Source organism: Macaca mulatta, chromosome 14 (assembly GCF_049350105.2).
Source record: "Macaca mulatta isolate MMU2019108-1 chromosome 14, T2T-MMU8v2.0, whole genome shotgun sequence".
Taxonomy (NCBI): Eukaryota; Metazoa; Chordata; class Mammalia; order Primates; family Cercopithecidae; genus Macaca; species Macaca mulatta.
Window position 1 is genome coordinate 79,226,770 of NC_133419.1, and position 15,382 is coordinate 79,242,151.

At 45.8% G+C, this 15,382-nt stretch overlaps 1 protein-coding gene across 2 annotated transcripts in view; it reads right to left on the reverse strand.

The window, feature by feature from the left end:
- TENM4 (teneurin transmembrane protein 4) overlaps window positions 1–15,382 on the reverse strand; it is a 792,376-nt gene that overhangs the window by 125,941 nt on the left and 651,053 nt on the right. For both annotated transcript variants that reach the window (XM_015115340.3, XM_077964103.1), the window contains exon 16: window positions 2,289–2,474. In XM_015115340.3, coding sequence (XP_014970826.2) covers window positions 2,289–2,474 — 186 coding nt within the window. The remainder of the gene's footprint in view (window positions 1–2,288; window positions 2,475–15,382) is intronic.

Consider the following 15,382-nt stretch of genomic DNA (forward strand, 5'->3'; position numbering starts at 1 on the left):
CCTAAGATGAGATGCGTTTATCTTATAACATTTTTGTCCAATATTTGCAAATGTTTTGGAGTTTGGTAAGATGAGCTGAGGACTCTGTAAATAAGAGAGCAAACAGAATGGGCCCTCTCTGGGCTCTGTTTTTTGTTTTTGTGTTTTGTTTCTTTTCGAGACGGAGTCTCGCTCTGTCACCCAGGCTGGAGTGCAGTGGCACGATCTCGGCTCACTGCAAGCTCTGCCTTCGGGTTCACGCCATTCTCCTGCCTCAGCCTCCTGAGTGGCTGGGATTACAGGCACCCGCCACCATGCCCGGCTAATTTTTTGTATTTTTAGTAGAGACGGGGTTTGACCGTGTTAGCCAGCATGGTCTCGATCTCCTGACCTCGTGATCCACCCGCCTTGGCCTCCCAAAGTGCTGGGATTACAGGCGTGAGCCACTGCACCCGGCCTTTTTTTTTTTTTTTTTTTTTTTTAAGATAGGTGTGGGCTTTCTTCTGGGCTGGGAGGCTGAAAGCTTGGTTCATCCTCAGTCATGTAGAAAAGGGAAAGTGAGGTGAAAGCAGAGTTTAAAGAAGAGGGCCCCTTGGATGACCAGGGCCACTTCTCACTAAGGGGTTTCCAGGACAATTGTAAGGGAGGATGACACCGACATAAAGAAGCCATTAAGGAGCACACAGTAAGATGACGCAGCACAACCTGCAATGGCTGCCGCAGTGGCTGCCATCGTGATGGAGTGGCTCTGTTGAGGGTGGGGGCTGGGCAGATTAGGTGACAGACTCCGAGTGCAACTGCCACAACACGGCACAGTCTCCAGGAGGGACAGGAGCAGGTGCCTCAGTAGCAAACCTGGACTTTGTCATGCAACGGCTGCAGAGCAAGCAGCTGGTAAGGAAAAATCAAGTGTCAAATTCCTGTTCTACCTCTTTGAAGTTCTGTGACCTTAAGCCTCAGATCCTCGAAAATGAGGAAATAATACATACTGCTTCACAGGGTAATTGTAAGGAGGATAAAATAATGCAGCTAAAGTTCTTAGCACAGCTCTCAGCATGTTGTGAATACTTAAAAATCAGAAGCCATTATTATTATTAATATTAATAAATGTAAGGTGCTCCATGACCAAAACCAGGGATGTTTCAGGGGCAGGGACCAAGGATATAAACTAATGTTAGGCTTCAAAACGAAAACAACGAAGACTAAAAAAAACCCTCAAGGGGTAAGAGGTAGCTCTGTTTGCTCAAAATTCCTCTGTGTCTCCAAAGCTGTGGGGCTTGTCTTCCAGTTTCTCTAAGACCCAAGAGGTCACTTTCTGAGCCAGAAAGGCACCTGGAATCCTGCCTTCTAAAGCCATGTGCTCACCAGCTGATCACAGACCCTTCATTAAAAAAAACAAAAAACAAAAAACAAAAACAGAAGGGGAAGAAGTTAAAACACACATATATACACAAACCAGTTGATTCAATAAAGAGCTTTTGGTGAGTGCTCATTCCAGGATAATAAACCAAGCAAAACGTCTGGCTGAGTTTAAAATCAACAAAACCAGCAGGAAAGGCAGAAAGAAGGGAACGAAGTGATCAGCTTGTTTTCAGAGCCGCTTCAGCAGGAGCTGGTGCCGAGGAGCCCCCAAGGGAGGGGAAAGGAGACAAATGCAGACAGGATGGAAACTGAGGATGGGGGAAGATCCCAGGCCTAAGGGACTCCAGATGTGGCCTCAGGGCCTGTGGGGAGCTCTCCCCCAGGATTCCAGACCTCTTGCGGAATTCTGACCTAGGAGCCCAGGGGGCATGGAGGGCTCAGAATTAAGCCCCAACCATCCTAGCAAGATAATGCATTGGATAATAATGGCTGCATGTACTGGGCACTCCACTGCATGCCAGCCTTTGCTAAGGTCTTCACATGTATTATTATCCCCATCTTACGAGTGATGAAACTGAGGCTCCAGAGTGTTGACGGGGCTTGCCCATAGCTGCTAAGAAGTGCTCATCTGCCTAATTCCTGAACACAGAGCTCCCTGACACAGAGCCACACTGCATTTAGCCTGGAAGGAGCTAAAGAGCAAGGTGTGCTAACCAGCTAACCAGGCCCTGGGAAATGGAAATTGGGAGTAATAAGGTTTAAAACACCAAATTGTGAGTTTAAATCTAACCGATGGCTAGGAAATGCCAGTCGTAATGCCTCCAGATGAAAGGACTTTCTTCCCCATCCCCACATGCGATGAGGGCCCAGGCTGGCCCTGAAATGCCCTGACAGACAAAGGTGTCCTGCAGACCAGAGAAGGTACCCGGGGCCTCGGCCTGCCATACCGATGGTGCAGTGTTCTCCATTCCAGCCAGGGCTGCACTCGCACTTGCCGTCGCGGCAGGTCCCGTGCTCCGCACAGCGCGGGTGGCAGGCCCGCTGGTCGCAGGCTGCCCCCATCCAGCCATCCTCGCAGCGGCAGGTGCCCCCTACACACACGCCGTGGCCGCCACAGTCGGCAGCACAGATCTCTGTGGGGAGGAGCAGAAGGAGGGAGGACACCAGGGCCAGGAGGGGAGGCAGTGGCCAGAGGGGCAGGGGAGGGAGGAGAGAGAAAAACAACAAGTATTGAGCAAGTTATTATTGGAAACCAAAGTCACACTTGGCTACATACCTGGGCTTCTGTGACAGATCGGGATTCCAGAGGTTCGGGAGACTAATCTCCGTGGACAATGACCCTTGGATGAGAACAATTCTCTGGGCAGAACCTGTCCTGTGCCTGTTTCCCCACCAAAAGAGGAGGGATTGTAGGGCTCTGCTCAATTTGCTTCTCCCTCTTGCCAGCCTGTCCCTGCCTTTGTGCTTCCCCGTTCCAAAGGGGACTGGCCTTCTGAACAGATGTCAGGAAAAGTCAAATGTAATTAAAAACCGGTTATGTGTGAAAACAAAGTAAGGATGAGTCCCCGTCGCCAAATGAAGTGCTTGTGGTCTGGCTGGGCACGTGATGAGTTCTGGGGCCTGCATTTCATGACTGCCTGGACTCTGATTGAGGTTGGGGTGCGGGAGGGAGGCTGAACCCCAATCCTGTGAGTATTCTCTGGGTTGTTGTCCAAAACCTACAGTTTGTTCTGTACTTTTGCTGGGTTTATTCTCTTTCAGCTTCCTGCTTCCTCACCCCAACTCCAAGAACCATCTAAATGGGGTTTCAGATCCAAAGCAAACGGTTTGGAGGGGGGCCCTTCATAGCCAGAGTGGAGCTGCCCGCCCTTCACAAAGGTCCATCTGTGAGACGGTGCAAAACACACAGGGCCCGATTCACAAGCCCCTCAGGCTCCAGGTCAGCAACAGCTTCATGCTTACTGCAGGCGGAGGTGGTAAAGTCTTCCAAAATACAACTGCTCTTTAGGAAACAGGTTGAGCAACCACGTCCACTGAAGCTCTCTGCCAGGGCTCTGATGGAGAGAGACTGACTTGATTCTCATGCTTCGTGGCCCAACATGCTTCAAATTCTCATGAAAATCTCAACCCTTTTCATTTCTTTCAGACTAAATTAGCTGGCACCTCTGTCAAGGTGTATTTGCTCATCTCCCTTCCAAGCTGCACGCTTGGTTTAGAAGCTGCTAATATCTTAGCTACTTTGAAAAAGAAAAGAAATCAAAATTAGGTCTCAGGGGATCAGACCTTCCTACCAACCTACAAGACAATGAATAAAATGTTTGAGAATTTAAAAAATAGTAACAGTTACCATGTACGTTGTATTCCTGTGCCAGACATCCTGCCAAGCACATTACCTCAAAAGGGAGGTACTTATTATGTGCAGTAACACATCAGATTCTTCAGCCGTAAAGTGGGAAGGGATATCTCTGACCTGGAGCCAGGGACTTGGGTTCTATGCCAGGCTCAGGAGCTTCTAAGCTGTGTGACCTGGGGCAGGTCCCTTGACTTCACTGAGCTACAGTTCCTGTCTGGAGAGTTCCTGATCCTGTCAGACAGTTCCTTGTCTGGAGAGTGTGAGCTGCATGATGCCACCTTGCAGCAGCCCTTTGCTGACCTAACTGGGCTCTGGAGAGCACCCAGTGAAGTGGATGACAAAAAGGCACGACAAAGATCAAGCAACCCAAGAAAGGTTTCCTGAATTGAGGTCAGCACAGTGAACTTTAGACAAGGAGTCTAGGAGGTTTGTGAGATCTATGCCTGCTCAGCCACTGATCTACTGTGTGGCTTTGGGGAGGTCACTTCCTCTCTTCTGGGTGTCAGTTTCCTCATCTATTGCACTGGAACCTAATGGTACTTAAGATCCCTTCAGGCTGTAAGAATGTGGGATTCTATCACAGAGCACCCTCCCTGTTAGACAGTGTAATCTACCCCCAAGAACTGGCTGAAAAGTACTCCCTCCTCTGAGAAATCTCCTGTAATTCACCCTGTGGGTTATTCACTTGTTTCTTTCCTTCCCATTTTTACATGGTAGAGTGGTTTTCTGTTTCTGTGTCTGTCTTATCATCAGACTAGGAACCCAAGGCTGGTCTAATTCCTTTGATCACCTCTATCCCTGGTACCAAGCACAGATCCTGGTATAGAATAGACCTCTTATTAAGGTTCGTTGGATGATGGATGAATCATGGTATGCCTGAGGCTATAGGCGCCTGAGAATGGTAAACATTCATTCACCACACCCCACTTAGCCTGGCTGAAAAGTCCAGCCAGGCCCACCTGTCTGTTTCTCTCTAGCGACCTGCCTGTATGAGACGGTCCCGTGTGAGGACAGGGCTGCGGAGCTATGTCAAGCAGCCCCCTAGGATGTTGTTTAAGCTCTTTTCCTTTCTGGCTCACATAGACAACACTTGGTCTTGCCTCAAGATAAAGAATGACAATCTCCAGGCCCCAGGACATCCTAGGTCCTGTCTCTGTAATTCCCATTTCTTCTGCACAACATTGAAAGGGCAATGACTTCCTGGTGACTCTGGAGGCTGAGTCTGGGGTCAGGGCTGGAACTTTCCCTTGAGGGCCCTGGGAGAGATGAAAAATCAGCTTAGTCTTTGTTTGAGTTTACTCAGCACTTTTTTCCAGGTGGTGGTTTATGGTGTGAAAGTAAACAGCAGAAAGCATACTATTCACTGAGGTGTGAGCCAGGAGACGGGCAGGCTGCTGGGGCCAAAGCCATGGTGTTTTCAGGCAGCAGAGAACATGGAGCCCATCAGGGACCAAGAGAAGAGGCAGGCTTTTCCCCACAATCAACTTCCAGACTTCATGTCTTAGCTAAAACGTACTTCATTGCTTTGTTAAGTCACCTGGAGACAGTATGGACGAAAGACACTAAGACTTGGAATCAGATGTGATTCCAGATCTCAGTTCTGCTAGCTCTACGACCTACTCAATAGCTGTAAGCTTCCTTTTCTTCCTCTGCAAAGTGGCGATGATGAGGGCAACCACTTCAGAGGCTTCTTCCTGCCTTATACATAGTAGGTATCGATAAATTCATACTAATTCATGTATTCTTCTAATAATATCCACACATGCCTACTATACGCCAGAGACTGTACCTGGTGCTAGAAATACAGAGGTCAATAAGATATAATCTCTGCCCGCCAAGAGATCACAGTCCAGATAAAGCACAAACTAATACTGGCATTCAAAAGATTATCCAAATAACCTACAGCTATGACTCATGCCTGCACCTTTTTGCTATGTACAATGAATTAAAGAACATAGAACTTAGGATCAGACAGGTCTGGTCTACCCATGGCTTTGCCACTTACTGGCTGGGCAATCTGCAAGCTGCCAATTATGTAATTCATTGAACCTTGCTTTCCATTTCTGTAAAATGGGGTTAATAATTCCCACTTCAACAGTTTCACAGGGTTGCTGTTAGATCAAATGAGGTAATATGTGGGAAAGCCACTTTTTGTTTAACTAATGCTCACATCAAGTTTTACAGTTTGCAAAGCACTCTTCATGGACAATTTCTCATTGAACTACAACAACGAGGCTGTGAGAATGCCTGGCAATTATCCTTCTTGGTAGTGTGGATACTGAGGCCAGATAGCATGAGGACATTCTACAAGGGCATGTGATCCTCTAGTGTCTTTCACTGTTTTGACAACCCTTGGAACAGTACTTCAAGGGAAGCATTTTACAGATAAGGAAACGAAGCCTTAGAACAGGCAAGGAATGCAGACCTGTCATGGGTGGGCTTCCACTTGAGGGAAACTCTCAGCTTTTCCAGCAGATCCCCACCTCCTGCCACTTCTGGCCCTGCTTATCCTTTGTTATATCCAAGTCAGACCCTGATATGTGTGAGATGAAATGAGATCCTCTACACAGAGTTTCCCAGGCACTTAGTCTTACCCTTCCCATCTGAAGACTAGGGCTCTGTCCATCCAAACACTCCACTTCCTTGCCAGTTTACACTAGATGTGCTCTCCTGGCATGAAGTTAAAGTGGCCTGGTGACTGGGCACCCCTCCACCAGCCCTTTACAAGCTGGGTTGTGAGCTCTTACACATTTTAATGGAAGGGGCCTGAGCAGGGCGACCTCGATGTTTATGGGGTGCTAACTGACGGTAACACAGCCTGGGAGCACTCGGGTTCTCTGCAGATAGGCCCATCTGACTGAGTGGAGAGACCCACAGACTCAAGATGAGAGTAGAAACCTGTGATGCTACTTTATCATTTGGCCTCAAGTCATGGTCCCTATTGTTTCTTTTTTTCAAATACCTTGAAACAAAAGGAACTGTTTTATTTTTCCTTCTCAGATTCTGCTTTGACATTAAAGCAGATATAATTTGACAGCTCATATGTCTTTTACATAACGTAAGTGGTCCTTTGTGAAATGTGGGTTATGGCTCCTCTCCTAGTCACAGGTTCCCTTTTGTAAACTGGGAATGACATCAACTACTATACTTTGGAGGATTGCTATAGGAATTACTTTCATTTGGTTGATTTCTTGGATGCTCCCTGTGTGCAAGTCCCACAGTGGGTACTGGAGATCCCATGGTGATTATGACAGGCATGAATTTTTTCCTGACCTCAAAGAGTTTACATTCTAGCATGGCAGACAGATATAACCTAAATCAATTTAGCATGAATGAAAGTATAGCTTCTAACATAGTGCCTGGCACATATTCAAGATATCATAAAGACACACATTTTTTTTTTTTTTTTTTTTTGAGACGGAGTCTCGCTCTGTCGCCCAGGCTGGAGTGCAGTGGCCGGATCTCAGCTCACTGCAAGCCCCGCCTCCCGGGTTCGGGCCATTCTCCTGTCTCAGCCTCCTGAGTAGCTGGGACTACAGGCGCCCGCCACCTCGCCCAGCTAGTTTTTTTTGTATTTTTTAGTAGAGACGGGGTTTCACCGTGTTAGCCAGGATGGTCTCGATCTCCTGACCTAGTGATCCGCCCGTCTCGGCCTCCCAAAGTGCTGGGATTACAGGCTTGAGCCACCGTGCCCGGCCGACACACATTTTTATAAGAAAGGAAATGAAATGTAGTGGCAAGTACACTAGACTAAACTTAGAAGATTGATGTGAATTCTGACTTTCACAACATACCCAATAACAAGGGAGGGTTTGAGAAATGCTAGTTGGCTTTCACATGACCAACATCAGAGCTTTCTGAATTAATGTTGGAGGGCTGGGGACTGGGAGGAATCTTTTGAAGTACTAGAAGTACACAGCCATAGGATAGACTTGGGTTCAGATTCTGACTCCCCAATTTCCTAGCTGTGGGTCCTTGGGGAACTTAATCTCTCTGAGACATAATTCTTTACCCCTAAAATGAGGAGAGTAATAATGGTCCCCCTCTAGGATGATGGTGACAACTGAAGGAAATAGTTTACATTAAAAGCTGTATGTACACTATGCTGTGTATATGACTGATGAGGACCTAAGATGATTCCATCAACACAGCTCCAAGTCACCCAGCAGAGGAACGTGTTCCTGAAGAATGAAACATTTGCTTTTCTAGTAGTAGTCTCAAACTTTGGGGCTACTAGTAGAAAAGCATGTTCTTCCTCTGGTCACCTAGCATGGCATCATCAGCCAAGAGTATCAAAACCAAGGTAGAAGCCATTTGTATTTGTAGCCTGGACTTCCTCTCAAAATCAGGGGAAAATCTCCAACTGTCCTAAAATTCCTATTCCAAGCTTACAGAGTTCTTGACTGAACCGTACAGGCCCTTGGAGATGAACCTAGCCACACGTGAGCTCTTCCCCTATAGAAAGTCAAACCCATAGCACCACCCTTTCCCTACCCCACCTCTTCCCTGCCTCACCCGTGCACTGTCTTCTCTCTAGATTGGAAGCCCACCTGATGGGAAGGTCCAATGTGGTTCCCTGGCACTAGTACCAGGTGTGGCCCAGCATGGCTTTCAACAAATGTTTGCTGAAAGAATAGATGAATGAAAAAAGCTTCAATGGAAGAGGTGTATGTCAGTTGATGTGACTCTATCTCAGTGCCATGTTGTATACAAGTTATTTTGTTAAATATATTCACGTAGAGGCTCAGTGTCCTTTGTGCCTAAGCTTCTTAGAAACTCATTTTCTCCAATCTCTGTGTGTGAACTCTGTAATTTAAAACAATGCCTTGATCCTTACACCCACAGGCACATCTTCTTCATGCTAATGCCCAAGTCACACCTGTTCTCTTTCTATGATGTGGAAGGGGGTGAACACACGAAGAAGAGGCAAAAGGGTAGGGAAAAGGCTCTTGGTTAATTAAGCCAAAAAATGTATATGTACAGGAAAAGCTGCCCCAAGCTCCTCTCATTAGATGTTAATCCCCATGCAAGCCCAGATGAAGCCTGGGACCTATTGCAGCTACGTTTTAATTTGTCTGGACTTACTTTACAATCCTGTTCATTAAAATAGCTAGTAGGGGAATCTGTGCCTTTCTCCTAAAGGGAGAGATTTATGCATAATTTTCCCATAAAATTTCTTCTACTTGGAAAGATGCTCAAAATTGATACAAGTAAGGGATAGAAGGGCCCCCACCCAAAGATCTGCACACCTTCCTGCTAAGCAAGGAACAGGTGCAAATGAAGCTGTTTCTAAAATTCCAGTCATGTGGAAACAGAGTCTTGGCCCCCTGGGACCTCCTGGGAAGTCCTTTAATAAGTCTCCATTTAGCACTAGAAGAGATAAGTACAATTGTTCTATTTTGCTGAGGACCTGAGATTCCAAGAGTGAACTTAAGAAATTTTAAAAGATGGTTAATTTTAAATGATTTCTGACATGATTTTTTGTTTTATCACTAGCTCATCTGAGTTACTGCATAACTGGGGGAGTTTATCAGAAATTCTGGCATACTTAGAGTCCAACAGTCAGCATTTGAGGCAAAAATAAGAAAATGAAGTACCTTCAATGTTCCAGAACTGTAACCGTTGTTGTTGGAACACAAATATTAACTCATTAAATTCTCACAATAGTCCTGCAATGATGCTTTCACTCCCATATCATAGTTGAGGAAACAGCTTGAGCTAGAAATGAAAGGTGACTGTGATTCACATGCTTTTTGGCCTATGAGTTGTGGAATCAGGTTTAGACAATACCTCAGATGCCATATGAGTGTATCCCCCGATTGCTAATTACATCTTAGATCATAGCCCCAGCTAGACTCTAAGATCTCTGGAATCAGTGTTTGAGTTTCCTTTCTCACCTCAACCCTGTGCTGACTGTATTAAGCACTTTTCCTTTTGTTTGTCTGTTTATCTGTCTGTTCATCCTCCATTCATCTGTCTGCTCATCCATCAGTCCAACTATCTGTCCATCCACCCAAATGTGTAATCACCTAATCAGCTGTGTGTCACCAGGCCATCTAAGTGTCCCAACTATTTCATGTTTATGTGCTGGAAAGCATCAGGGAAAGAAGAGGTTGAAGATACTGGAGGGAGCAAGGGGATAATCAACTGAGGTACCTTTCAACAGGTAGAGAGGACTGTTTCTGAAGTACAATCAGAGGGATGGGCATAGTGGGTACTTCACCCTCTGGGTAGAGGGATCAGAGAGTCATGTGGGACACAGGCTGTATGGGGAGCAGGCAGGATAATGGGGCGGCACTGAGCTACTGGCCTCAGCGTTCTCAGTGAGGTAGGAGGCAGGAACCTCCCTGGAGCATGGTGCTGGTGAATAGATGTGGACGTTTGAAAGAGCCCCTTTGGCGAATGAGAGTGAGAACTCACAAAGTACAAGAACTGCAGCTGGGAGGGCCCAGGAGAGGCTAAAGATCATGAGCATGATGTGATTTGGCTTAGTGGCATTCAGAAGCCCAGCTGTGAGATCAGAAATGGTGAATGGTTAAAACGATCCTGGGTTTTGCAAGGTGGATGTGGAATAAAGGCACAGAGACCAGGGGAGCTGTGAGTGAAGGTCCAGGGGAAGAGCAGAAAATGAAGAAGGAGATCAAGCCAGGAGAGAGCTGGCACTGGGCAGGAAGTGGCCTGGTTCTGGCCAGGAGATTTCCTTTAGGTGGACTAGAGTCAAGGGAGAAAAAGCGCAAGAACAGAAAACCAAACATCGCATGTTCTCACTCATAGGTGGGAACTGAACAATGAGATCACTTGGACTCGGGAAGGGGAACATCATACACCAGGGCCTATCATGGGGAGGGGGGAGAGGGGAGGGATTGCATTGGGAGTGATACCTGATGTAAATGATGAGTAGATGGGTGCTGACGAGTTGATGGGTGCAGCACGCCAACATGGCACAAGTATACATATGTAACAAACCTGCACGTTATCCACATGTACCCTAGAACTTAAAGTATAACAAAAAAAATAAAAAAATAAAATAAAAAGAAAAGCTTTGGGCTAGGACAGACTTGAGATTTAATGTACTGTGCTCCATGAGCCAGACTTTGAGGGGAACTTTCAAGTGATTTGGATTTACGTTTGTAAATACATTTATACATTTTCCCAATATTGGTGATATATTTAAAAATAAAACAGAGAAATCAGCAAATAAAAAAAAAAAGAAAGAAAAAGAGGAAAACTAGAGGAGCAGGCTTTATGGTCAGAAGAGAATTCTCTAGACGGGAAAACTAGGGCCTATCTAGGCAGTACCTTATCCTATGCCACACAGTGACGTGCATGTCAGTACTTGAGTAGGAACTTGCTGGCTACCTTGGGAAACAGTCAATGTAAGGGTGCAGCTGGACAAGTAGCTGCCAGAGGGTGGTGACTGCACTCTTTGGCCCTCTTCTGTGCTCCTGCCTGTGCCATTTCCATAGTCTGGGCTCCTTTACCGTGATCTTCATGTGTTCAAATCTAAATGTGCTTTGAGTTCTGGCTCCAGTGCCACCTCCTCCTTGAAGTCCCCTCCCGGCTGCTGGAAGGAGTTTCACCTTCTGCCTTCCCAAAGCACTTTTATGTGGATCTTCTTTTCTCAGGGTTATTAGTCTACCTGAGTTGTCTAGAGAACCCTGCCATCATCAAATTAATCTCTGCATTCCCCTGTGAGTCTTACACAGGAAACATGTCTTCTGACTGTATCTGTATTGCCAGATTCCAGTGGTAGAGGACAGAGTGCTCCACGTAACTGTTCAAGATTCTGTGATTTTTCACAGAGCAGAGGCTTGGAATCAGGTAACTGCCTGCTCTGCTACTTCCTAGCTATGTGAAACAAATACTGCGTCGCTTTGAGCCTTATTTTTGTCATTTATAAAATGGTGATAATGATGTCTATCTAACAGAGTTTTGAAACAGATTTACAAATATACTGAGCATCTACTCTGTGCCAGATATGCTTAGGGGCTGAGGATACGAGATTATATGAAATTACTCATATCCACAAGAAACTCAAGTCTGCCTATGTGTGTAAATGAGCACAATGCCAGTCACCATGCCCAGCACACAGTAGGCTAATTAAAAGTTAACTTTTTCTCCCGCAGACCAGATCTCCCCATATTTTGTACAAATTAGCATTCTGAAGGTATGGCACTCACACTGTCTCCCTCCCTCCCTCACTAAGTTGGACAGATGCCTTTTAGTCTCAGTGCAGGTTTCAGGAAGCAGCCAGAAGGGGAAGAAGGTACAGGAAAGGAACCTCTGACTTCCTTACAGTAATTAGTCTCCTTTCGACACTGAGGCCAAACCCAAGCTACTCTCCTGTGCTTTTCAACTTCCCTCCCCATCACCCGAGAGTCAGAGCTGCTTCAAGCCATGGCTCTGTTCCACGGATCGAGATGGCAGAAAGTTAATGAGCCTTGGAAACCACACGGCCTTTCACCTCATTCAAGGAGCTTGGAGAGCTTTCAAACCAAGCAGAAAAGTGGATTCCAGTATGTGGGTGCAGAGCAGGTCTCCACATCTATTCCCCCAGGACTAGATTTTCAAGTCTTTACAAAGCACCTACCACAGGAAGCAGTAAACCACTGCTACTCCTCTTAATTGGAGAGTATCTGGCTTCCTGATTAGAGGAGTTCAAACCTAGCTTGGAGGAGGCCTCCAAATAGGAGCTGACTTTGCAGAAGGATAACAAGTCAGGAAAGAACTAGTGAGCAAGGAAGCCAAATAATGTGACTTGGATGTGTATTTTCAGCCAGGACTGGAACACAACCAGACCCCCACTAAAAGGTCCCAGCTGGGTGAAACGAAGAGACAGCTGATGTCACACTCTCTTCCCAACAATCTCTGACCCTAATAACCTTTTGTAAAAGGCTCATTTCTCCACTCAGTCGTAAGCTCATCTATCTAACTCTTTCCTGGACACTTCCACCTGGCTGTCCCCCAGGAACCTCCAACTGTACGCTGACAATAGAGTAGGTTTCTAAAACCAAACCTGACCTTGTCACACCTCCACCTGAAACTTCTCAGTGGCTCCCAAAGACAGAAAAAACCTCAACTCCTTCAAGATTATTCATGCTGGCTTCCCTCACCTTTTCCCCCTCTTACTACTGCCACAAACATCCTAAGCTAAGCCACTTCAAGCTACTCATCTTTCCTAGAAAATGTCCTGATCTCCCATCTTAGTATATGTTGCAAATCTTTGACTTCTACAATTGGCTGCTGCAAGTTGCTTGCCTCTTCCTTTTATCGCTACCTACTCGCATCTAACCTCCAACACCACCTTAAATTCCACTTCCTCCAAGAAGCTTCCCTGACCATCGGTTGAGAGCAATTACTCTTTTTCTGAAACCCTTGTAGTAATATTAGTACACCAAAGTCATGATCCAATTTACATGGTTCCTCTGGCAGTGTTACTGAATGAAGTGCTATCCAAAACCTGATACCTGATTTATTGGCAGTTTCGGCACAAACCTTGGTAATAACCAATGGCAGAGTTGTGCAGGGGATAAACACGGGCTCTGAAGCCAGAGAAACCTGGAAGTGAATCATCGTTTTCTCAGAGTGTCTTTGAGCAAGTCACCCGAGTTCTCCGGACTCTGGTTTCCTGGGAGTAACACCATCTGCAATGTCAGAGGTTAATGTATTTGCTGTTTGAATAAATAATGAAGCACATACATGAAGGAGCTCTGTAAAATATAAAATTTCCATTGAAAGAACAGGGTTTTTTAGATTACAAATTATAATAACAGCAGTTTGATTCAGGAAGACAACTAGAGATTTTGTACAAGATATCAGCTTGGGCATCCAAATAAAAACTTCATTCTGAAGCCCAATTTCAGGAGGGCTTATATTTGCATACTGAAGAGATCCAATTCTGACAGAAAACGTTCCAGGGCTGTCAGGGGAAATTCTACTAAATTACAAATCTGCCAGCTCTTGGTTTATCAACCTTTAACTCTGGCAGTATTTAGCAGCATGCTTGTCTGGGCCCAATTTTCCAGTCTTTGATTAAATGTTAGGAACTGACCATCTCATTGTGTCTAAACCTCCACACTACCTCCCAGGCAACTGGTAGGCTCTTCCATGCCTCCCTCTGACACTTCCCTTCCTCTCTATGCCAGTGTCAATCTCCTCGATATTTATTATTCTGAACTTTGATTTTAGGCTGTCACTCGCTGTTGTGAAGGGGTACAGGAAATGTCAAGTTTCAATGGCTATTATTCCTCCGGAGAAATTCTAACTTTGAGTTTCCCCTCCTATAACATACCTATACAGAAATAGCCTAGCTTGATTGTTTCCTTTTGATGTTTAATTGGATGTCGGTGCTGTGCTTTCTGGGCCGAGAAGCTAATGCTTCTCAGAGAAGGAACAATTCCGGGTACACAAATGAGACTTGTAACAGTGGAGAATGCTCAATGCTGAATCTAATTTTCTTTCCCATCCATGAACATAAGACAATTTCTCTGGCATTAAAGCATCTCACTCAGTCTTTCTGTCATTAATAAGAATTAAATTCTGTTCCCTCAAATTTAAATGTAATTATATTTTGCCTCGTAAATAAAATTGAATTTAGCTCTAATGCAACTGCTATGTTTAGAGCTTTAATTATTTTAACCCGGTTGCTACTTTAAGCTTATTTTTGTGAAAGCATTGAGTTTATTTTGCTGTCAATTGTGACTTCATTTGATAACAGGGCTTTTCAGCACCATATCCGTCTAGTCATTATTGTTACTATTTATGCTTTGTGATTCTCTTTCCCTTTGGGAAGGGAGGAGATTAATAGAGACTAAACTGAAAGCTTAGAGGATCTGACTATGAATTCTGGACGGTCCCGCTCCGTTAAGGTAGAATCTAGGCCAGATTGAGTTGAGAGAGCCAAAGAGAGAGACCTGATGTGGAGTCTGAAAAGGAAACCTTCAATGTTCATTGACAATTATTTTAAGCCAAGATTTTCGGCGCGGCATTCAGCGGGCTCCGAAGTTTGGATCCTGCCTACTCTGGCCTTCTTTTCTGCCACCCACCCCTGCAGCTCCTATCTCCAGCCGGAATGAGGCGTGACTGTCTAGCCAACCATGCATGCTCTCTACTTGTGCACATGCTGTTCCCTCGGCCTGAGCTGCCCTCTCCTCCTTGGCCACCAGGGGGCCTCCCCTCAGTCCCCTTTCAGGGTCTGACTCACAAGTCTCTGGCTAGTGACAACCTTCTCCGGTTCCTCTCCCATCCCATTATTGGCCTAGTTCACTGCTTCTGCTTTTGTGCTCCCAAACCCTACCATACGCACATCCATCAGAGCTCCGCTCATGCTGAATAATTAGGCGTCTCATTTCCTGACCAGGCTGTGGGGCTGTCTGATCCTCAGTGCCTAAAACAGTGAATGCCCAGCACACGGGAGAGGCCGGAAAGATTCAGTGAATGAATGCAGTGAATGTGTCAGTGTGGGAGCAGGTATGGAGCTACTGTGGGGTGCTGTCTCTGAGGAGGTTGTGCTCTTCTCTGGAATGGACCTCAGGAAGCTCGTTATGCTGAGAGGAGGCTGACCCTAAATCCCTTGTGCTGTGGGCCACTGACCTAGTTGTTTGGGGATAAATGTGTCAGCTTTTATCGGACTCTTCATCTAGATAATGATCTAGATAACGCCTCTTCATCTAGTGTCAATGACCAGTG